Source organism: Coturnix japonica, chromosome 6, assembly GCF_001577835.2.
Source record: "Coturnix japonica isolate 7356 chromosome 6, Coturnix japonica 2.1, whole genome shotgun sequence".
NCBI lineage: Eukaryota > Metazoa > Chordata > Aves > Galliformes > Phasianidae > Coturnix > Coturnix japonica.
The window spans coordinates 15,385,225-15,410,246 of NC_029521.1; the positions used below are offsets into that span (position 1 = coordinate 15,385,225).

The 25,022-nt window shown below is 41.2% G+C and overlaps 1 protein-coding gene across 1 annotated transcript in view; it reads right to left on the minus strand.

Annotated features, from left to right (window-relative positions):
* ANTXRL (ANTXR like) overlaps nucleotides 1-25,022 on the minus strand; it is a 52,160-nt gene that overhangs the window by 19,556 nt on the left and 7,582 nt on the right. Inside the window, exons 3-16 of the mRNA XM_015866789.2 lie at nucleotides 21,241-21,312; nucleotides 21,031-21,102; nucleotides 19,440-19,521; nucleotides 19,303-19,336; nucleotides 17,293-17,372; nucleotides 17,096-17,164; nucleotides 16,810-16,890; nucleotides 16,652-16,712; nucleotides 12,738-12,836; nucleotides 10,802-10,871; nucleotides 9,119-9,197; nucleotides 5,054-5,149; nucleotides 4,392-4,430; nucleotides 1,453-1,551 (exon numbers count right to left, since the gene is read on the minus strand). Coding sequence (XP_015722275.1) covers nucleotides 1,453-1,551; nucleotides 4,392-4,430; nucleotides 5,054-5,149; nucleotides 9,119-9,197; nucleotides 10,802-10,871; nucleotides 12,738-12,836; nucleotides 16,652-16,712; nucleotides 16,810-16,890; nucleotides 17,096-17,164; nucleotides 17,293-17,372; nucleotides 19,303-19,336; nucleotides 19,440-19,521; nucleotides 21,031-21,102; nucleotides 21,241-21,312 — 1,033 coding nt within the window. The remainder of the gene's footprint in view (nucleotides 1-1,452; nucleotides 1,552-4,391; nucleotides 4,431-5,053; nucleotides 5,150-9,118; nucleotides 9,198-10,801; nucleotides 10,872-12,737; nucleotides 12,837-16,651; nucleotides 16,713-16,809; nucleotides 16,891-17,095; nucleotides 17,165-17,292; nucleotides 17,373-19,302; nucleotides 19,337-19,439; nucleotides 19,522-21,030; nucleotides 21,103-21,240; nucleotides 21,313-25,022) is intronic.

Sequence of the window (25,022 nt, forward strand, 5' to 3'; positions counted from 1 at the left end):
AATATATATTTAAGAGCCATATATTAACTCTGAAAAGCAGCCCAAACTACCAGCGTGAGCACAACATGATGCGCAGTGGGACGTTAAGGCATTCAAGGCAGATTAATCCATTTCCAAATGAAACCCAAAGCACTCTGCCCTGTTCCACTAGGACACAGGTGAATTCCTATTGCCTTACCTAAAAAGCAAGCAGCTGCACTAGTTGAAGGTAGGCAGTGTATATAAATAGCTCTATGCTGCTCCAGTGGATTAGTTCCAAAATGAAAATAGGATCAGCAGACAAGGATTTGATAGGCAGCTCATACTAAAAACAGTTCTTCTAAAAAGGACCATATACAGCCACAAAAGATGTCAGTAACTTTATCTTTATGCACTGCACTCTCTTGTTTTGAGATAAAAAACTGCTTTTGTAGTTTGACTCAAGCAGAAATGTGAACCTGAGTTCAACAAGAGCATGTGATCCATGAAGCTATTCAGCACCAAGTATGAACATGCTTCAGAGGAAAACAGTTAAAGGATATCAAGACACAGTACTCTGACTGCAGACTTTCAGGTCCTTGGTGAAAAGCCAGTGCTTTCATTCTGGTTTGGATCAGAATCTCAGCTGACCCACATTAGCCCATCTCCCTCAGCTGCCAATTAGATCTGGTAGTAGTGCCTGGTTTGGAATCCCTACAAGTCACCATTAGACCCTCAGCAAATATGAATGAGTGATAATTCCCTGCCTTGTGCTTCTATTAGCCTTGGTAAGGTATATTACACTAACTTCGCGGTAACATACAAGAGTTAACCTTTTATGACAGCATTATCAGCTGCCTCTCCAAAATATGTATGCCATAGGATAATACAAGGAAAATATCTTTTACAACAACAGCTTACATATCAAGACTGTATGATGTGTGAATCCTAAGGTAAGATTTGATTTATTGACCAGTTTCAGAGAACCAAGAGTGAAGTTTTCCCCTGGCAAGCTTTTGTGCACTAGGAGTTAATGTTCAAATGAAAGAAAAAATAATAATAATAAAAATCACTGTTTTTAATTCCCAAAGCCAACAGCTTCCAGCCACCAAGACACAGCATAGATGACACACTCAAATACTCAAAACCAGGGCAACTCCACAGCACACAACAGAATCAGAGCCAACTGCGCTAACTGAAGGGTTTGATTCAGTAAATTAGAACTTTTGGTGCTTATCCCATTCCTTAACCTGCAGATTTTCCCCTACTCACAATGCTATATTCAATTAATTACTCATGCAAATGTGGCAGCTCAATGTCTGAGACTTGGATGGCAGGTGCAATCAGGTAGACGAGCCTTAATTAAATCTTGGCCTGTATTCCAACAAAAATATATTAATATGTGGGATTTTTTGTTTGCTTACACAAAAACATTATTAAAGTATATCTTTGAGATCATTTGCAAGGGACTATTTAAGAGAAGGACCACAGTACCTCCATCCTCTTAATTCCACCAACACCTCGGCCTCCATAATAAGATGCATCCACAGTTGGCCACTTTTTCTTTGGCAATCCATCTTCATCATCTGACTCCTGTGGGAAAGACAGAGAGATGTTACTGCTGTTCACATATAAATGGTGAAAAAAATGAACATCCCACAGTTCAGTCCTTGGAAATTTGGCTTTGTGCATTACACTTACTTGCTGACAAAAAACAAAAAAGACTCTCATCTCTGCAGCTGCGATTTCAACTGGGCAAGCCAAGGAGGACTGCCTATTCCCCTCTCCTCTTCAGGCAGCTTTTATTTAATCAAATATGCATTGAGCTTCAAAATCACATCTGACTTTTAAGGGACAGCAAAGTGCAGATGAATTGTACATAATGCTGTCTTGTCACTAAGCTGTGCAGAAAATGCTGCAATCAGCTAACCCAAAGGACTCATTTATTAATTGTGCCTTTAGAATTTAATGTCACCTAACAGGGAAAAAGCTACCACTGTGAGATTTCTAACATGTGCATCAAGCCCTTTTCTTATGGCAGCTGTAACCAGTTGTTCTGTGCTGCTTGATTCTTTGTAGAGTCTGGCTCAAGCTGAACAGTTTGGAGCTGGAACTGAGACTGGAGCACCTCCAAATTTTCAGGAAGTTCAGATCCTGTGTTTCTGACCTATAATTATAAAGACCATGGATTTTTATGTTTTTTTTCCCCCTCTTCTGAATGTGGGAGAATCTGAATCAGGGTTTTACTTCATGTTCACTGTTCTGTTCTTGCATAACTAAAAGCTGGCAAACATTTCTGGTTCGACAACCCTGGGAACACTTTCGCAGTTCTATCATCCCAAGTTGGGAGAAGTCGCTGGGACTTCTCAGACTCCCTGTCATTACACTGAGTCAAACCAGCTGAAAGTCACACCATAAGTACAGTTCCAGAAACTCATTTTGGAATTCAATTTTATTAAAAATATAAATAAAATAAAAAAGAAATCAAGTGAAAGTCAAATAGTAGAGGACAACTCATTACCAGGTTACTGAATGACATTTTCTTGAAGTGGCCTTTACACATCTCTATGAATAGATAAGAGTCCAAAAGCCAATAGGATCTCCCAAAAAGCTTGCCTTTATTTTTGTTTATTCTTACTTAACTCATAGGTCATGCTTTGTAGAGAGCTATTTCCATCATTTATTCAGTTACAACTGAACTCTCAGCTATGTTTCATGTGTCAGTTCCTCAAACAAATTCTTTCATATTGCCAGGCAAGCCTAGAGTTGACATTACCACTGCACCTATGAGATTTTTCAACCCCAACTCACAGAAATACACAAGGAAATTGTTGTATGATTGTTTTGTTGATGTCTTGGAAGTCTGTAATACACAAACCCATTTTGTGCCACATCTAAGACAGTACATCGATAGTTTAAATTCATTTGTGTTTCACTTAAAGTGGACCTTAGTTTCGTATTAAAAATCCCTGCCTCTTCTCATCGGATCTAACAGATCTAAATTCTTTGCACCTAACAACCTTCAGTGTTGGCAAACCTGATAGTAGCAGGACTGTTAATGATGGCTTATGCTTTTCAAGTTGATAAAGCATTTATAATAAATAGCCTGTGCACCAAACACGTATAGCAAAGAAACACTAAAAACCACCATGTACATTTTGAGAAGTGTTAGAAATCAAATACCTGTGGTTTCAAATAAGACTCAGATACCTATATTCAGTTTAATAGCATCAGTGCCGGACTATATTAGGTAAAGGGCAGGATGCTGTACATAGGGAGGCTAGTGTTACGTATCCTGAAACAATGATCTACAGAAGGTAGACTCACAAGCAAATAAAGGGAGGGGCAGCATCTGTATTTTTTTGGTATTTCAGCAAACTTAAAGAAGATGTGTGCTGGTTCAACCTCTCTTCTGATCAGAATAATCCCAGAGCATCAGGGAAACCTACTGCCAGGGTGCAATGCTCTCTGAAATCTCCCTCAAACACAGCATAGCTGTGATTATGTGCCTCATGACAACACTCACCCCAAAACCAGAATGATTTCTGTGAATATTCTCAAGTTAAATTGTCACAATGCTGCTGCTCAGGGCAAGCAACAGAATCACAGAGACAGCAGTGATGGCCTCTGGCAACCTCAAAACTGCAGCTGTGGTTGCCTCCTGATATTCATGCCAAGTTACAGCAAGAAAGATGTAAGCTTCTCTTGTGGGTTAGGTAAATAATTTCCCACCATTTATCTGTCTGTGCCCAGGAAAGGAGTAAATGCAGCCATGAGTTCATTCTGGAGATACTTTTATTTATTGCTATTATTTCTATCATAATAACAGAGTAAATCCAAAGCTGAAATCAAGGCCTCTGTGAATTACCGTCTCAAAGAGAGTTAAGTACAACCCTTCCTCTAACAGCTCACAACCTAAATACAGAAGGGCCAAGCATCCTGCCAAGGGTCAGGCTGCAGCAAAACCACAGCCAGGACCCGCCTCCTGCTCCCTTCTCCTGTACCAAAGCCACAGGAATTCAGCCTTCTCTGTCTTTTCTTTCAGCTGCCTGACTTTGTTCTGTACTCGCCTCCTGGGAACAGCAGCTCTGCTGAAAGAGGGACAGCTTTCAGCACAATGATTTTACTGCTGGAGAAGCAAAGATTTTTCTACACACCTATGTGATGGATGCACAACAGAAGGAACAAAAAACTGCAGGAACTATGTGTTCATGGACTTCTCAGTTAGGCATCTATTTTCTCTGTGGATGGAAATAACCTTGCTCTACATACATACAGAGGTCAGAAGGCAGAAATAACTGTCCTGACCCCAGAGACTTCCTCTCTCAGCCTCCAAGGTATCATTAAAGCACCTACAGGGGTGACATTCCTGGGCAGTACACTGCACTACAGCAGCTGCAGACAATGTGACAGATCAGAAATAGCATACTTACAGGCTCTGGAGGTGGCGGTGGAGGTGGCTCCTTGATCACCTGGAATATACAAATGGTGGGAGGAATCTAAGTTAACAACAGGGTTTCTTCCACATCAGGGCTATGCCCTCTGTACTTTTTGCTTATCATAGATAGGTTGCCTGGCTCTATTTCCTCACGTTCAAGCACACAGCACATAAACACTAGACTACCATTACTCACACTGATAGCAATATCTGCACTGCAGCACCAATACCATCACATGCATGTCTCCAACCCTGCCTGGTGCCTACTGGACCCTGTGAAACACCTAAAGTTTTCAGCTCCATACACAGTCACTATGATTTACATGTTTAACAAATTACTTTTAAGCAGTACTATTTTACAGATGCTTTAAAACATTTGCAGAGAAATTCATTAATGTATCTCTCAAGGTATCTAGTCATCATTTCATTCAGTAAAATCTCTGATGAAAGTTTCTGACTTTAGGTAAGATTTAAATCTTGTCTGGACTACTCAATGGATCACATTACAGGATCAGTAACACCGTAAAATCAAGCCATTTGGCTCACTACTACATTAAAAAACAAGGTCCAAATAATCACTATCATATTAGAAAGAAGTGAGTCAGAAATGGAACTTGATATCAAGTAAAAAAAAGAAGTAAATAAATCCATCCTTACCACAGTGCAGCAGAGGGGCCAGAACCACCAAAGAAGAGCCAGAGCCAGCAGCAAAAAGAGAATCAGGAGAGCAATGAAAAGGATGGTTCCAGTCAGCTGCAAAAAGATGATTACCTTTAAGTTATCCGCATACATCACAAGTGAAGTAGGAGGCCTGAAGTTACACAAGAAGATCTAGTAAACAAGCCAGGTTTCCCCCATTACACAGCTTCACTTAGGTGGTGCAGGCCATTACTATCATCATTAGGATATTTTGTGTGACAAATCTGTACCTGGAGTCATGATTCAGGAAACTACCTCCTGTTTTTGGTATGTGTAATTCTTATATATGCTGTGCTTGTAGCTCACTAGATTCAAAGGTGATAAAACTGTATACAAACTGTCCCCAAACTTGTTCTGAGTGATCCCTTAGTTCTGTCAGAAGGGCATTTCAAACTACGCCATCAAACTCAATGGTGCAGAATAATATTTCATTACTAGAGATGCATAATGTATCAGTGCAGATACTCTAAGAATGGGAACGCTGCAGCTAAAAGCATACAGATAACCATCAGCATATCAACATCATATTTAAATTTATTATTAGCTAAGCCTCATCAGCTAAGCCTGCCTCTGTTGCCTTGAGCTGCACACAACCCCAGACAGACCACTTAGATAAACTAGTTCTTAATACTGCTGGTGAGCTTCTCAGGACTGCTTTGACTCAATCATCCCTGATTCTAACTACTCTGCAAGTGGGAGCCTGGGGTCAGGGAGTACCTAGATACAAAACAGTGGTCAATTATTTTTTTTTTTCATTTTAAAAAAATATTAATACTTGAAATTGGCCCTCCAGAGTAACCAGACAACTAAGGAGACTCAGAGCTCTGATTTTCCTGTATAAATCTTGAGGAACTTTGCATTGCATTCATGGCAATGCATTCAGAATATCTGCTGAGTACTGCTCTGATGACTACAAGAAAGAAGGTCTTCAGTGTGCTGCTTGGCCTCCACAGAGCATACAGAGCATATAGCTTTTGAAAATCCAACATCTGATGCAGATGAGAAGTGGTATGAAAGGATAAGCAGTTTCCTTGGACTGCAACGGGCTCCAGGATGGGGTTAAAATTATTCTGGTGCTCCAGAGTTGTGGAAAACCTCTTTAGTATTAAGTTCATTCACAAGCAACAGGAGTACCAGAGAACACAAAATCTGGTAACAAACTGGAAGACAGACTAGGACCAGGAAGAATTGAAGAGAGCTTGAAGAAAAGTCTATGAGTCAGGTTGAGGGAATGGGAGATGGCCAAAAGAGAAAGCTATACAGCATATTCAAACAAGGATAGTTGAAAGAATAAACAGAAAGAAAGCAAGTTCCATTGTAGGATAAAGTCCATAAGATTCAACTTTGTTAACTACTTCTTGAGTTGCAATGACAAGACTACAAAAATCTCATACTTATCACCTTCTAGCAAAACTCAGTGGGTTTGTTTTCTCCCCAGACAGCAAAGAAGCTGAGGGTGAATAAGAAATCACCATCTGGGAAGTGCTTTGTGAAATGTGGATGAGCTGTTGAGTAGTACGCAGCTCTTCTTCAGGACTAAACCTAGACGTGCTAGGATTGGCATATTCAAGATATGCCTAACCTTTTCATGGCTCCTACACCATTCCTAGGTACTTAGCGCAGGATCCTGTAACTCTGTAGAATCACCATTTCTCCACTGCTTTGTCACTTCTTGTCATTGACAAAACAAATTGCTCTGTTTTGGGATACACTATGTAACTCACCCCTTTTGTTAAGTCAGGCAGCAGGAGAAAGCCAAGGTGTAGCAACCGGCACAGGGAAGAGTCCTGATAGAAGATACTACCCAGCTGCAGCTCAGTGCTGCCACCCATCTCTGATCCACTCATGGGCACATGTAGCGCTAATACACCCACAGGAAGCATGAGCTCCCACTGAAGCCAGCTTGCTGATAAAAGAATACTTAAACATCATTTTTGAAGAAGAATTCATGCACTCCTTAAAAGCAGATCCAAGCATAGCACCAGCAAAGCAGTGCATGAGCCACGGATATGTACATATTATGGCTATTGTTACTCCAAACACACATCGCCTCCTTGTCCTGTTCTCAGGCACTGATTTTCCCATGCTAAGTGCTCATATAAATCACTGAGACATTTGCCAGCAGCAGCTCGGGAGCTGTTGGCAGCAAGAAGCTAGAGAGTCCTCTTTCAGTGATCAAACACACAAAGCATCATAGTGAAGCTGGACTTCGAAAAGGAAATAGCAGACTTCATGCAGCTGAACAGAAACAAGCACAGGGATCACACAGAGGCTTTGGGAGTAAAGTCAAGAGAAGATACTTACTGTACAGAAAGGACAGAAGCACCAGCTGGGGAGGAGGGCTAAGCAGGCCAGCTGGCTGCTGCTCACAGAGAGGAGAGCAGGAGAGGAAAGGAAATGGAGGGAGTCTATAAAACAATAAGAATAAAATGAGTGAGATTAGAACAAAGCTGGAAAGTGAACCACCAGCCTTCCCACTTATGGGATGCCACTGGAGTGAGATGGTCTTTCTTGTACCAGATAAGAACCAAGAGTCCTTTGTGTTTAATCTGTAGGAGCTGGGCAAAAATCATGAGATTGACAGGACTGGAGATTGGAGTCCCCTCATTATCCTAAGGCTATTGAGAAGAAAGCTTTCTGCATCCACCCTCTGGCCTGTAGGGATCCTAGCTAGGGCTAAGACTTCAGCCTCCATCAGGAATAAATTACAAGTGGGTAACTAAATGCACCAGTTAATATTTGTTTTTCACTGTGGGCTCAAAAGGGGTTAGAAAACATGGGAAGTCTCCACTATAGAAAATTCTGAAGAAAAGTTCGTAAAATAATAATAAAAATAAAACAGATGAAGCAGTAAAATCATCTCTGCTGGACTCTGCATCCACACACCCTGGGCTGTTCCAGCAACCTGATGCAAAATTTCCCAACTGCAATGCTGAAAACATTAGAAAAATCAAATCTGCAAGCTCCAGTCGCTGTTTGTCTTCATTCCTGCCCTTCTGCTCTGCAGCTGTCAGAAAGGCCAATGATGATTACAAACCAATATGACAGCATTTGGTGTAGGCTATAAAAGTCCTTCTGACATTAGTAACAATAAAGCTCAAATTCAATACCAACTGCTTGTTATCAGGTTCTTTGGCAATTTTTTAGACCACAAGCACAAGGCCAAATCTTTAGCTAAAGCAAACTGTTGTTAGATTGCAACAAATATTGGTATCAGTTGGTTTGGGGTTGTTTGTTTGTTTGTTTTTTGTTTGTTTTGTTTTGGATTCTAAAATCCCTTACCCTGGGGATAAGTGGTCTACCTGACATCAGCCAGGAGATATGTATCCCAGCCACTGCTGGATAGCAGCAAATCCTCCCTTGGTTGGGCAGCAGCCTGGTACCAGGAATTTCACTCCAGAATTAGAGGCTATTTATCTGTTTTCAGCCATCCCCTGTAATATTCCACATGACACCAAGAGAAAAGCAATCACCTCACTGGAAGTAAAAAATACCTGAACTAGGGGTAAATTGTGGAGGTCTAAGAACAAATGTTGTAAGTTCCAAACAGACAGTACCCCTTAAAGTTTAGAGGATGTTCTATGCTGTGGCCCTTCTAGATGAAAGTCCTGACAGCTACACATTTCACTCCAGATCCCATAGGTAACCCAATACTCAACAGGGTATTGCTTCCTGATACTCATTCACCCCTTTTTCTGGGTTCCCTTCTAAGTAGGTTCCCTTCTAGGTAGGATCCTACCTATAAGGACTTCTCTTTTTCCTGGAATAGGAACAGACAGGGAGTGCTGGTTTTTCTGTTGCAACTGTTCAACCTGTAAATCTACCATGATTTAGCTACCACCAATAATGGTTTAGTCGTAATTAGCCTATTGATTCTTAAAGAACTGCAGGGATTCAGTCAACAACCGTGGTGCTGCAGCTGCAGGGAACCCGTGCTCAGTCAAACCCGTGCTTGCCTGAAGAGCCATCACCACTTCCCAAGATCTCATAGTTTCTCTGTCAAGCCCCATTGCAATTACTTACACACTGTGTGCTGGTGATGCTGACAGAGCTGGAGATGAACGTTAGCCCATTGTTCATGCTGACTTGTAGGAAAACCACCCTAAAGCACAAACAGATACACTTATTTTTAGCGTCATATCTATACCCATTGTTCCTTTTGTTGTGGCTGTGTTTTAGCCGTTGGCTCATGAACATGCGTGGGTAACATTCCCTGCTGAGTCAAGGCATTCTGTGGCTGCAGGTGCTTACCTGCCTCTATCTCTCTGCTTGCCCAGTAGTCATCCCTTTTACACTGGTTTAATTGATTTCGGACTTATGCTTTTCATTATAAAACTTTCATCTCACCTGGGAAAAAAGGCACTAGGATAGAGCTAAAACAAAATCTCAGATGCTTGCAATACTATCCTAGATAGCACAAGAAGCATTTGCTTTTATCTTAAACCGCTTCTGCAGCTTAAAGAGCCAGACTGGTTTTATTTGTTTTAAAATATATCCAAATCAAGTCAGAGTCTTGCACGAGGTCAAATGAAAAAGATTTAAATGACAGTGAAATTAAAGCAAAATCTGGCCTTTATCATTCCCTGGTTTCAGAGAAAAGGTATGAAGAAAAAATAGCAGCCCCCACAGGTAGGGAAGTGGAGGGAAGCTTTTCCCTCAGTCTCCCTGTAAGATATTTAAGGATCTAGATCACCAAGAAGGAAGGTACAGTCTTGTGCCACGTCTTCCTGGAGTCTGTAAGACAGCCAAAAAATACAAATGCTAGCCAAAGCAGAGCAGGTCAAAACACAGGAAGCAACAACTACAACAGCAGTGTAGGAATTCAAACCGAGCATCAATATTCTACCAAAATGAAAAGATTGGTTGTAATTCAATTAACCTTTGGTCTGGAAAAAAGGGAATAGAGATGAGGAGAAATGGCATAGGCATACTCAAAAATCCTCTGTCCACAATCTTCTCATTAATTCTATTTTTCTCCAAGTCATCTCACAGCTGACAGCTTTTCAGCTGCATTGGGTTCATGCAGGGAGACTACCATGAAGTCCTGTTAGCCCTTCTCAGTCAGAGCCCTCAAGTTCTGGAGCTGCAGTGCAGAAACACCTGCTATTATTTGCTATATCAGCATCCTGGGCAGGTTCTTATCACCCACCAGCATGCACTAAAGCAGAGAGAGGCCTAACATGGGCATGTTGAGTCACCGTAATCACTAGCACCTCTGGAGATAGCATGCATAGTGTTTGTCCAATGAAGCAAGAAGTCTGTAGCACAGCTTATGTGGAAGTTTTTATCACCAGCACTACTTTTTACCTCCTGTTGGATACAACAGTACATATGGCTGCAGAACTCCATACAAAACTGCTGTCTCTCCCCACCAGTACCAGACTGGCAAAGAGCATCAATGAACTCAAAAACAACAACAACACTACTGTTCATGCCAGCTTTATCTCCAGCACTGGAAGACCTCTATAGGGGACCATAGTCTAACAAAACATTTGGTTAAGCTGTGCTAAAGACCCAGCATTGAACAGAGCTATGCTGGCTCATCCTAGGAGATGTATTTGTACATATGAGATCGCCCTCTTCACATTACAAAGCCAAATCTTTTTAGCTTGGCACTTCAGGCAAAATTCTGAGCCCTTAGCTCAGGAATGATGCCCTTGTACAGAAGCTCCCTCTCCCCTCACGTACTGCAAGTGCAATACTTACTGTCTGGCATCTTCAATCACTGGAGCAGGACAGAGCAGGTAAGTATCATGAACAAGAGTCGGCTTTTCATCTGAAAAGGAATTAATGTACTGTCAGAGATTTAAAAATATAGATTGTCTCATGGAGATCATTCCCTAGAGGAGGGTTGACCTTAATGGGAGCCACAGTAAGGGCAAAAATCAATGCTCCCCAGTGATACTGATTATAAAGCCAAGCATTGGGATGATCGTTCTTGGTGATGCTAATATGGTATTATCAGGCTAGAGGTACCACAGCTAGGAGTTGAAATATTTATGCTCCCAGCAGAAGTGCTCAGACATTTTGAAGTTACCTTTAAGCAATACTCATCTTGGCTACCTAAAAAGCACACGCCAAGCCTACTTATACAGAATACTCTGACCCCTCTGGTTACTCAAGGGACCAAAAGGGATCAAAAGTATAAACAAGACTGAACAACCCTAGGAGTGAGTGACTGAAGCATGAAAGCAAACAAGTTGCTACTGTAACTTCACTCCAAGTGGCCCAACAAAGCTCTAAGGTGCCTGGCCAGAGAAAGACACTGAGGAATCATCCCAGGCAACCTGTTCACCCCAGGTAAGCTTGGGTCTGGTAAAAGCTACCACCTTATTTTATAACTTTAGAGTCTAGAGCATTCCTTGTACCTAGGAAAAACAAAAAACAACAAACAAACAAAAACTCCAGCAACAACAGATATGAGAGCTGATCCTTCCTGCTTCACCCACTCCAGTACACCTGAAAATATAGCTTATTTCTGAGGCCTCATCTCTGCTGAAGAAGGGAAGCTGCAGTGGTATTTTTTTGGGGCCAGCCTGAGAAAGGGGGAAAAAAAACCACCAAGGATGGCATCGATCAGTGTCTCATGAAATCAGCTAACCTAAGCAAAACACACCACAGAGATTTAGAATTAAGGCTGCTTTTCTCCTCACTGTTTCCAGGTCCGCCCTAGCATTTGCTGTGTGAAATCTAGTCAAGGTGCCAGCAGATGAGGGGCAAGGCAGAAAAAGCCAGAAGTCTGGCTATCTGCTAAACCACAAGAAACAAATCCCCAGCAAAGAGCATCTGTAAGACTGATGGGAATGAGACCACCACAGTTTATTTAACACAGCCTTCATGGAGGCAACTGGGATGAGAAATGAAGGAGCGATTCATAGCACCCTCTTGTAAGTGAATTCACTGCTAGGGAAGGCACCAGCCTGGCTGTGGTAGAGAATGAAAGCCTCTACTGTGTCCATCCAACAAGAGCAGCACATACAGAAAGAGCAAAGCTCCCCTTCCAAGCCATGCTCCACCTCACCAGACACCCTGCTTCTCAGGGAAAAGATTGCTGAGAAACTGTACCCTTGATCTTTTTTGGCCATTCAGTCCTTCACCTGGCTGCTGAGACAGCTGACCAAAAACCCCACTGAGCACAGCAATTACAGGGATTTTCCACCTTCAGCATTCTCTGCCATGAGACTGGCAACTTGTGCCAGAGAGGAGCAAAGCAGGGCAGAAGGGTCCTGCTTTCAAGCAAGTATCTTCTAAATCAGTGAATAAATAGCTTGAACACATCTTCAGGCATCAAGGTAACTTTATATATTTTTACTGAAGGTGAAATAGAAAATAAGAAGCAGCTTTATTTCTTCCTGTTCAGACTTGATACCCAGTCCTCAGTGGTTGTATGCATGCCCCACGTGAATCACTACAGCAATGTTGAAATCCACTGTACAGCAGCATCTCCTGCATAATGCCTCACAACACAGTGCCCAAAGGTTTTAAGACTGAACAAAGATAAGTTTTAACCTCCTGCCAGATAAAGGTCCCCACCCACCTCCCCCCACAGCCACTGCATGGCTCCCTGACGTGGATGGGAGGGGGGCTGCATCCTGTGTGGTGACAGCCACAGGAGATATGGAACTCCTCCCTTCAGACTTACTGATAGTAAGGCTGTCATTGAGCTTGAAGCTGCAGAGTACCTGGTCGATATTTCTCGCATGATAAAAGCCATTGCCTCTTACCACAACTTGAAAGGGTTCTGTAAATAAAAGTACAGAGGTATTATGAAAAATGACTCAAATACAGCATTCCTTTCCAGAGTGGTTTGAAATACATGATGACAGCTGTCCTCTGCCCTATGTCTGAATCCAAATTTTCACACTGATGTAGTCTACAGCCAGCCCACCTAGCGACATAAATGCCCAGATAAGAAATTTTGTTTTTGTTTCTCAATTTTACAAGAAAGCAGCTTGCTGAAATAAAATTGCAGCTAGATTTTGCCCTCCCACCCCAATCCCAAAAGGCAGCAACCATAAAGATTTAACTGAATCATTCAACACAAAACATCAAAAGGTAAAAGCTACATCTAGAGGACTACTGTTGTCAGGGCAGGTTACCCCTTCTACCCTTCTTTTCCCCATCACTGCCATTCTGCACAGTCACTTGTGAGAACTGCCTTCAGAGTAACCTGCCTGCCAACACAAGCTGGCGATTGAGATACAATCTCAGACTCATGTGGAAATACAGACAGCTAGTACTGGATTTGCTCATTGCCAATGAGAAGTCTGCCCCTTCGAATGTTCCCAAACATTAGCATGTCCTGGGTGATGGTCTGTTGAAATGGCTAATTCCATTTAATTTTGCGCCCTGGCTCTGGCTGCGTCCTTTTCTTCCTTAGTTACCGTCAGCTCACAGATTGCAGCTTTTGACAAGACAGCGAAGGGAAAAAGGTCAGCACTGAAATAACCGGGCAGCGCTGGCAGCGAGATGGTAGGTTGGAGCTGGTGTGCACTGGCTGCGCTGTCGGCTCCGCTTCTGTGACTCTGATGAGAAGCTGACGGCTTGCATCCACACCTGGGAGTTGATGTGGCCAGTAGGATGCCACATCCAACAAAACCTTTCAATCACATCCTCATACCGTAAGCATAATCAAAGCAATGATGCTGTCAAACAGAATAGGAGGCACCTCTGCTGCTGCACTGATAGCCTGTTTACAGGCTGCATGTCTTGGTCACTTTAAATCAGAGGGAACAGAAAGGACCAAAACTACATTTCTCTACAGCGGGGACGACAAATTTGCAGGGTCAGAAAGCATTAAGCATCAGATAGCTGTCATAACACAACTAGATCAATTTGTAAATGGATTTGCTGGATATCTTTGTCATGGGGAGTCAGAGACCCAACAGGAGTTGTCATAATTCAGCTGCAACCACATGGAAACCATACCATCAGCAACTTACTAAATCTCTCACAAATCAAAAATGAAGCTGAAAACCCCAGTGATTACCAGCACAGTGGTAATTATGAGTTGTAATAAGAGCTGCAAGGAGTGGGTCAGTCTGCACTAATCCCTGGTCGAGAACAGCTTCCAGTAACCAACCCCAGAATCCTTCCTGCTCTCCTATCAGATATTAGACATTAGGAAAAGTGCTGAACAAAATCCCAACTGGTTTTCACCTCCTTACTCAGACAAGTGAGAATAAAATGCAAGGATAGCTCTGCGTTTTGAGGCTACAACTGAGCAAGCTTCCTTGCTGGAGAATATCACAATGGATGGCACTTCTGAAAAACTGAGTAATTTTTTAATCAAAATTCTGAAACACAAATTTAAATTACATTTAATAAATAAAAAAATATAAAAAAAATACAACAACAACAAAACGTTCCTAACTAGAAAGAAAGGAGACCAACCTTAAATTTCTAGAAAATACCATGTTCTAAATTTCAGGCAGCTCTAAAGGTACAGGATATATATTTTCATATAGAAATTAACAGCTATGTGATCTTACTTCTTACATATACATTACCAGTAAATTCCACTAAGTGATTACAGAAATTTTTAAAAGGTCTTAAAATTCTGTTAAGACTTCAGTGCCCTGGGACTTTCCTGTGCTTAAATCTGAATAAGTCACGTTACACACAGAGCTATTATCTGACTGTCCAGTGAACTGAATTCAAAACCTGAATTCACACTATTGTGAAAAAAGTTGTTCAGCCTAAGGAGATTCCCTCCAGGAGACAGTGGTGCAAACAAAGATCTATGAAGAGAAGCCTCTGTTTCTGTTGAAGTAAATAGGATTATTCAAGATGATAAAGCCAACCTGGAGTCTAGCTTTGTGCTCTAAAAGCTCTTTCAGGTTCATTCCAGGTAAGTCTTGCAGGACTTAGCTTGTAGAAAAACCAATTATGTGTTCAGTTCTTGGTGTCAAAGACAATTTAACCCATGCTGACGGCCTGCATCACATTAAGCTGCGCTTGTGGCTCCTTCCTACTTTTAAGCTCCCTGCTGCTATAAGCAAGCCATCACACACGAGTTCCTCATCTTCATGCCCTAGTGGGTCATCAACATGCTTCACCCTGATCCCACCTTTGCTGGATGGTTGTCAGCAGAGACAGAATGAGCTCCTGAATTCACGCATGCATGCAGAATACATGAAAACTGAGATACTGCTTTTTCAAAACAGTTTTGCTGGTTTTGAGGAAACACATCCACTTTCAAGAAGTGGGATCTTCTCCTGAAAAGTATATTTTTCCAGAGTTCTTTTGGAAAATATTTTCAAACTTCTGATGTGAAAAGATCTTTTCAGATGCAAACCTTCAATATTCTTATATTGTGCCAAATCCCTACTGGAGCTCTCACTTCTGTTTAGCTAAAAGCAATATTTAACAAGCAAGAAAACTTGTAATAATTTATTATCCAAAAATTGCCTGGAACACCAGAAATAAAAACAATTAATTGCTATGAAATTAAAAAACAAAAACGTTGACTCAAAGCTTTTAAGTTTTTTTTGATAAATTCTGCAGTCTGCAAAGGAAATTTTTAAAAGCAAAATATTTCCTTCTTGAGATTTTCCAAAGATAATATTCTGAGAAACATCTGCCCCACAACCACCTGTTTAGAATTAATTGGAAAGATACAAGGATATTTCATTTGAAGTTTAAAAACTCCACACACAACCATGCTGTGATAAATATGTGGAAATAGAGAGTGAACGATTTCTCTTCTTTATGCTATTTAATAGGTTTTCCCAAGTCTCCCTTTTGTTCCATGTTTTCAAGGTCAGCTTTCAGGCAACCTGCATTTGTATGCGCTCATTCTTCAGCATACAAGGAAGTGAACACAAGACAGTAAGAGATCTAAATAACCACTCTAAACAACACCTTCCAGCAAGCTTAAGCTGTCACTCTCATTAGTCTGCAATAGTCTATTAAGTAGAAAAACTGTAGCAGATTGCTAACATAAACAAGAACAAATGCAAGCTAAATATCCTAAACAGGAAAGGCATGAAGTTACCAGCAGCTTCTCTGGGGATTCTTCACATTTGCTTGTACACCAGTAGTTCTTTCACTACAATTAAGTTAAACAGTAACACTTTGGAAAGCATGCTGGGTATCTCTGCCTTGGCAGTTCATTACATCTGATTCAATAAATCTGAAGTTTCTGTGAATGTTCTGCAAAGCCTTGTTTTAACAGCTGACAAGCCCTAGCAGATCCAATGAACAAAGTCTTTCCAGTAATCTGGGAGATGTTGAATTAGACACAAAAATAGCCCCTAGTAGTCTAGTTTTATACCACTCATATCCTCATTCTATTGGGCATCTTAAAGAGCATCATCTCCAGTTGCCCCAGTGCACTCTCAGCCATTTTACCAAGCCTGCATTCTGAGGACACAAGTGTATCAGCACCAGCTCCCTCCCAAGCTCAGAAGGGACACAGTATGGCTCCAGCTACAGCCTTGGGAGATGCTTTCCAACTCATCAGTGGACTTCAGCTCTGACACAACGTTAGGTAGTTACCAACATTTCATTAGTGTTATTTACTTGCCTTACCACCCCAGTCTTGCAAAAGCTTACCTCCTGCACAAACACTGGATGGCTCAGCTGCTAGGATCTCAATGCAAGATTTCTTGAGAATCTGGAAGATTTAAGGTAAAGGCATTTTTGATGATCATTTTTAATCTATGCACACAGGAAAGGGACCCCATTTGTAGGTTTCAGAATAGCCAACTTACTGAATCAATGGTTCCTCTTAGGGCATAAAAGCCTCCCGTAACTGGAAAAACATGATCGATGCTGTCAGCTATTGTTGACAGCTGCAAAGAAAGACAATCATAAATCACGAGGAAAATAAAATTACAGTGAATACAACTGGGCCCCTTCATACTTGCTGAAAGACATCATACTGACATGAAATGATTTATGCCTCAAGTAATTAAATAAATGCCTTCAACTAATGCTATTACTCCTCTACTAGTATAAAAGAAAAAAAAATAGCAAAATAAAAGCAAGCAAGCTTACCTGAGTTTCATTGAAATCTTTCACTCCAACACAATAAACAATAGCTCCAAAACTTCTGGCCCTGTTGGCCTAAATAAAAAAAAAATATATATATAACCATATAAGAAAAAATATATATATATTAAAAAATTAGAGCCAACAGTGAATACCCACAGGTTTAACTTGAGCCAGTTTGGGTAAATGTGAAGGTGACTTACTTCTTGTTCTGCATAATAGAACTGAACGTCTTGCAATTCTCCATCCGTCAGAGCAATAATCACACTAGCAGTCCGAACTCCTACATGGACAATAGTTAACAGATTGCATATGGATGACACAAGATTTGACAGTGCAAATAAGTTTGAAGTGACACATGTCTTTTTGTTGACAAAAACTCAAAATCACAAGGCTGGAATCTCAGCCTGATTTGTGCAGACTTTGTTGGAAGTGCACTCATCTACCACAGCTGAAGATCAGATGTATGACAGCATACGGCAGGCAGAAAACTGTGCACCTTCAACACACAAGCAGCACTTGAAGGAGAACTGCTCAAGCAAGGCTTGTGTACAAACTTCTCTGTCCTGTATAGCATCTATACCCTACATGTGGGGAAATGGTAAAATCTGTTCTTGGAGACAGATAAGTTTTTCCTCTTCTCTTGACAAACACCCATCTGCATGGACACTGTCCAGAGACTGCCAGTGCAAGACCTTTCTTTCCAAGAGGAGCTCTCCTGAAACTCTATCTTCAGCCTCCACCAGGTTTTCAAGGAGAATCCCTACTGAACACAGCATGAAAAGGTACTTCCACAAGGGCTTCAGTCCTATGCTTTTCATGCAACAAGAATTGTCGGTGAAGTTCACAGGAATTTTAAGCCTGAAAAACTGGAAGACCAAATCCACTGGAGCAAATTCATGTCTTGGGATAAGCAAGTTCAAGTCCCACATAAGCTTACGTGAAAAGGTTGCATGAGTTTTGGATAGCTAGATAAGCAACATGATACAGAGCACAGTACTACCTAGAAAAATAAAAAATGCTATAAAAAAAAAGTCCCAATTGATATACAAATGATGGTTCAACCAACCATCCTGCTTCAGTAATCACACATACTAATATGCACACACTACTTTCAAAGAACTATGTCATTTTTTCAAAGTAATCTGGTATGATTTCAATTGTCTTTCCCCATACTGTCTGAAGCTAAAGACTGATTACTTCTGACAGGTTTCTTATGCCATGCAGTCCTTCCCATGTCATGTCAACACAGATACAAAACCTTTTAAAAAATGACCTGCATCTTAGGGGAAAAAAAGCAATATTTCCTGTATTACTCTTTCTTTGCTAAGGATGTTTGAAAAAGGACAGAAATAAATTGAACTTTGTTTTCTTCTCAATTTTTGTTTCTTTCCAAATAGTTTATTTTATAATTCCAGACATCATCTACTCCATCTTCCTTACTAATCAACTTAGCTAAAAACTAATCAACTGTTCTCAATCTCTTAGGAAGAGGAAAATAATTTTCAGTTGGGCTCATAACACCCTTGTATTTGTCAGGTAGGAGCATCTGGAGAGCCATATAACAGTGTTGCTGCTGAAGACTCCACACTTGTACCCTGTTTTATTAGAAGGGACTGACCTTTTTCTGGGCCTTCCAAAGAGGCCATCAGCTCACAAACAAGAACAATGTAACACCAGCACACAAACCAGGCAGAAAGTGCTCAGTTCAACAAACCAGGCTTTCTCTTTGGCACATATTAAAGCACAAATACATTTCCCTCTTGAAATTTAATAGAAACATGCAGTACATTGACTGAGAGTCTGGTCCTAAATTATTCACAAAAATCTCCAGCTGATCACACTCGTACCTACTCTATTAAGAAAGAGAAGCTGGGAGCAGGAAGCACATGGGTCTGAGTGCATCAGAACAGAGAAGTACAGGTACGTGTGTGAGTTCTTGTCCCTGGGTGCAGTACAAACCATTCTGTCTGCAATGCTCTGGTCTAAATTCTGCCCTGGGTCAGATCTGGGATCATACTGGTTTACTCTGGTCTTAATAAACCATGAATCACACATCTGAAAGTAGGGCTGTAGTCAAAATGGAATGCAATGATTGTGTAACACCAATCCCTTCTCCAAAACTTCTTCCAATGAGTTTACTGCAGGTCACGTAAATCTGTCATCCCTATCTCTTCCACACAGACCCATAACAAGAAATACACAGCACCTACCTCCATAGGTCTCATGGTAAATCTGCTCATTCGCCTGCAGTGAAGCATAGAACATAATTTGCGATTAAGTGCAGAAGCAGCAAGGAAAGCAAAGTTTACATGTATAAATCAAAGAAAAGAGATTCTGGAGTGTATACCCTTTTAAATCCTTCATGCATGAACGTGTCTCCTCCAGGCACTTCATACTGAAGAATTTCAAGCCCCCTTCTTATGGCTTCCCTTTAGACAAAAAGAAAGAAAGAAAGAATTTTATTAGATGTATTTTGGTGGCTGCTTTATCAAATAACACAAATAACAGATAAACTACACATTCTGTCCATACACATGAACTAACACCAGCAAAACCAAGATTTATCTTTTTTTCCAAAAGCAGTTTTGACATCAGCCAACACCCATGGAGCACAAAACTAGGCATGTCACCATGTTAGGGTTAATCCATTTTTAAGGCTTCAGTCCTGTCCCTGGTACACTGTCTACCAGGGCAAGATAGAATTAAAGTAAATGCTGGATACTGAATGCTGACAAACTGCAGATGGAATGAGAATCCAAAAGCTTATGACCCTGTCATGAAAATGGGATAGATAAAAGCTCATTATTCAATCAATCATCAGGACAGCAGGGATTAAGACTTTTCCATTATAAAGATAGAGACCAGATGAAAATAGGGTGGGAATGAGGAGAATTTCCTGTCCTACACCAGTGGACCATCAACCTTTTTCGGGCACAGAATGTTCCCTGGTACAACTTGGACACCATGACTCCTGATACACAGCTTATTGCCCCACAAAGAAACACATGGAGACAAAGAGCACCACTCAGAGAAATTAATATTAACTGTCCCAATTTCTGAAAGAACAATTGTAGGGGAAAGCGGATGAAGGTAAAATAAGCTAGAATGAGGAGTGTCCTTAGGGCAAGAAATGCAACTTTTCAGTATAAAATGAGGTGAAAAAGCACAGATGAAGATCCAACAGTAAACAGAGGACAGGAAGTATTTTTATATCACATTTGACATTCTGCTACTGGGCTCTTGTTTACTTCCCAACTTGTAAAGCATTAATTTCCCTGGGAATAGTGAAAAACAAAAATAAAACAAACAAAAAGCCCCAAACCCTTGAGCTCTGCCCTCCTAGATAGAAAAACAGAGGCCCAAGGACACAATTATGAAGGTGCCAACAAAAATTTTGATCTGGCAAAGACTCCCTTTAAAAAACCTACTGCCCAGGTGCACAGTAACAAAGCACTTCTGGCACAGCCACTGTACAAAGGCAGGGGTGCAACAGCCTGGCAGGTGGTGCTCCAGGACCACCTGGTGTGATTGCTGCTGGTGTCAAGCTCAGAGTTTTGAGCTATTTCAGAAAACACTGTGGGACTTTCACAGTCTTCAGCTCCTTAGCTCAGGGTTTGAGAGCTCTTACACAAAAGCTGCCTTATCTGGGTAGCTAGGGACACTGAGGGCAATGTATGCAAACTCTGGACTGGAAGCACATTTCCTTTCTGAAATATTTTAAGAATGGGAACCCCAGTGCTGCATTTTTCTTGTAAGGCTGAAAATGTTAAGAGGAGGGCAGCAGACCTTCTGGATCTCCTGGCACCTGAAAACAGTGGAAGGATTTCAGTGGATACCACACCAAGGGCAGAGACAGAGCTCTGCATCCTGGTTTTGCAGAACACTTCACTGCTTGAGGGATGGGAGGTGCTTTTGATTGAAAGCTGGGAAGTACTTGCCTGTTTTCTGTTAATTTCATGATTGTAGTGCCTCGCGAAGAAAAAACAATGAAAGACATGCGCAGCATTGGACTGAAACAGAAAAACAAGTCAGATTTATATATCATACACACTGCTTCATCAGATTAAGCAGGGAATGGGAGATAATGCACACAAATATACGTATACATACATACAACCAAATTAAAATACCATCTAAGAAAAATTTACCTTATGAACTTCTCAGCCAGGCTTTCCACAAAAGAGTAAATCTCTGTCCAATGATTTCTGACGCTTCCAGACCTGTGAACAAAACAGAATGGATTGCATTCATTTCATGGAGAAATTCCTTGTATCAGTTTTAAGAGTGGGACACTCCAGAGGTAGTGAGGGACAATCTGGGCAGAGGTGTTTGGAGGCAAGGCTGCTGGTGCCAGTGGGGCTTCTACAGCAGCTGTGCTGGAAGCCATAACCAAGCTGTTATGACAATACCCATGGACCCAAATACAAGTAGAAATACAATTTCAAGACAAGCTCGCTAGATGTTCTTCCCTCTGCTTTTTTTATTACATATTTTCTTTTAGTATAATTCATTTTATTGATGTTGCTAAATCATCTGCTAATAGATTGTTTACTTTCCTAGAGCATAGCTATGCTGCTGCAGCCACGAGGAAAGTTTGTACTGATCATCCACCCTCCCAGAACACGTGAGAGAATGTTTCCATGAATTACTGTTTGTTTCAAAAGAGAAAGCGTTTGAAGTACACATTCAGAGGGGAAAGGCAATGCTAATAGCAAACACTGGACTAGAATTTTAGAGAGTCAATCCCTGGCTCTGTTACAGACTTCCCATGAAATGCCTGGCAATTAGTTATATTATGTTTGTGCATCTATTCCCAATCTACAAAATTCCATTATTCTTTCCCTGTCTTTTCTCAGTTTAGTCTTAGGTTCTCAGGCACCACAAGAGTCCTGTGGGACTCAGACCCCAAACAGAGCCCAGCATGCTGCAAATCTATTTTAAATGATAGCTGATTGCTACATGTGATCTAGGTTGTACACTTTCAAGTAATTTAATAGGCTAAAAAAAAAAAAAGCATGAGAAATCTGGTTTGAAAAGCACTCTTAAGACTGAACAAATAGCTAATTCATCTTGCTGGCCAGGCAAATACCTGTATTTGTCTTGGGCAAAGGTTGAGAAGGGCAGAGATAAAGTAGCAGCATATCAAGAAGGATCACAGGAGATTAGAAATGAGAACTAAGATACTTTTGAAATGTAACTACTGAAGAAGCAAAAAGCCTTAGGCTTCCTCTGATGGCCATTAGACGTTTTCCTGCATAAATGTACGAAAGTGAAAACAGCTGCAATTGTGCTATGGGCTTCCCAAGCACAATTCCCAAGCACCTGTGCCAGATATTTCTACCTCCTTTCACCAGATTCAGATCAGCGAACAAGTCCATGTGTTCAGCACTGGTGGGCTGGAGGAGAGCAAAGAATGGGACAAGAGCCACTGAGGTGCTGACACTGGAATATACCTGGTCCTGTGCCTTGACACTGCTCTCCTGGAGAATGGCAAGCCATTCACAGAACAATGTGGTTAACAAACAATGAAGAAATTAAGTTGCCTGCAAGTAGGTAAGAGCCAACAATGCTCCAAGGACTGCCAAGGACTGACCTGCATGCTCCCATTTATAGGTGCTGTGCAATGGATGAGCCATGTTCCCATATTGGTGCAAAGTACCAGGAAAAGAAGATCACACTACTATTGAACAAGACTATTTTTCTCAAAACAGAAAAATAATCCAAAAGCCCACACAAGACATGTGCTTAAAGAACTGCTTTTTCAGAAGGGAACCAAAGCTGTCCAGTACCAACAGCCTCCCAGGGTTCTTCTGCAAGTCCCAGATTGAATCACTAATTTGGTTGAATTTTAACAAATTTCTCTTGCATCTCTGTAAGATTCAAAGCAGCAAAATCTGTACATTCATAGATTTCAGTTTGCATTACTATTTCAAATTCTGTCCTCACACCCCAAGTTGACTCTTTCCAGTTACATTCTGAGCCAGACCTCCCAGTTAAGCCCCACTCATGCAAATTCCAGTGTGGTCACATCTTTACAAAGTAGCCAGTTTCTTACTCATAAAACACAATTTTGAGGTATCAGTTTTCTACCGCCAGTTTCAATAGCAGTGATACAATCCAAGAAAACAAAGTAGCAGCATATTTACTTCATAATGGCAACAAACTGTCATTTCTAGTCCCTTCTTAAGTCTTTCTCAAGTGTCTCTATTTATTTTGGCGCTTCCCCCCAGCTCCCCCATTCCTCTAAGAAATACCTAACCTTCAGGCAAAGAACAGTTCAGTAAAACAGCACCATAGATACTGAATATTTAGGAAAGTCATAAAGTACTGATACTAGAAAAAACACAAAGACCTGAAGTGCAAATGCTCAGATAACCATAATACTATGTATTTCCATGCAAATGAAATCCCTATTCTTGGAAAGGGGAAAACAAGAGGCACTAAGAGTAAGCAAAAGTGACTGTAATAATTCTACAGTTGCCCATCTCTGAAACTGTAGTGATGTCCTTATCGTGGGCTAGTCCTCATTGGAAGTATTCCATCATAGAGTTACAACAGCACTGTGTTTGTTAAGCTACATACTAAGTTCCCCACAACCATCAAATAATACTCACTGACAGAAGCAGAAACAACTCAACACTGTTGAAAATATGAAGTCATTTTGCTGCTTTTTGGATTTTAGCTTTAAAACAGTAAAATTGTGATGGCAGCACAAATTAATACCCTGTGCTGCATAACTTGATGGCACTAGGACCTTTTTGCCATGGTTCTCCATGGCAAGACAGAAGCTGTGAAACAATTCAAGCACATCCTTTTTTTTTTTATTATTTTATTTTATTTTATTTTTTTAAATCATATCCAATACTTAAAAAGTCATATTCATTTTCAGCTCCCCAATTCATAGAATCACAAAGGCTGGAAAAGACCACCAGTATCTTCCAGTTCAACCAACCCACCTCCACCACGCCCACTAACCATGTCCCTCAGTGCCACATCTCCACATTTCTTGAACACCTCTCCAGGGACAGTGACTTCACCACCTCCCCGGGCAGCTCATGCCTGTACCTCACCAAGATCCTAAGCCTTGAGAAAGTATAAGGTTTTCCAGTGATGTTCTACACCACAGTTTATTCCTGGACACCCTCACAGCCTTTTACAGTAGTTTCAGTGCCTTTGTTGTTTCCCTTAAAACCCTATGATAAATGGGGAAAAAAAGAAACTCCTGTTAATCAGCATACTGATGTCAGTAAGAGCCTGAAATGAAAGTGATATGTTTTAAAATACAATCAGTAAAAAAAAACAACCAAACAAAACAAAACAAAAAAACAAGAAAAAAAACAAAAACCAAAAACTAAATTCACTGCCTGGCCTGATTGGCCACTGAGCGATATGCTTTGTGTATAAGATTTTGGAGAAACTATGAAGACTTCTGAATAACAAGGAAAGAATAAGCAAAGCATGGACCAGCACTGCACAGAAAAGGTATGGGGCAGTGATGAGCCAGGTGCCCCACACAGCCCACTGCTCTGCAGAGCACCGAGATCTCCTTGGACACCAGCCTGCAGCTTACAGGAGTCTTGTAAGCCCTCCAGAACCAGAAAGAAAGCCGGAGCCTCAGGCCTCTGGTTCTGGTGGCAGAGACAAACACAAAGCAACAAACAGCTGCTGAACATAAAATGTGTCAGGGGCTGTTCCTGCTGGTGGCTCACTGGGCAGAGCCTGGAGCAAGGCCAGCAAAAAACCAGAATCCCCCAGCGTTCGTGCCTACAAAACTGGCCCAAACAAAGCAGAAAATCCACAGGAGTAATTTCTGGGAGTGCGCTCCCCAAGCTCAGTTCCCATTACACAAGAGACAAAGAGAGGAGTCAGCAAACCACAACATAGGAAAGAATGCACTCTCTGCCTCACAGCCCTGAGGAGCAGCTGCTGC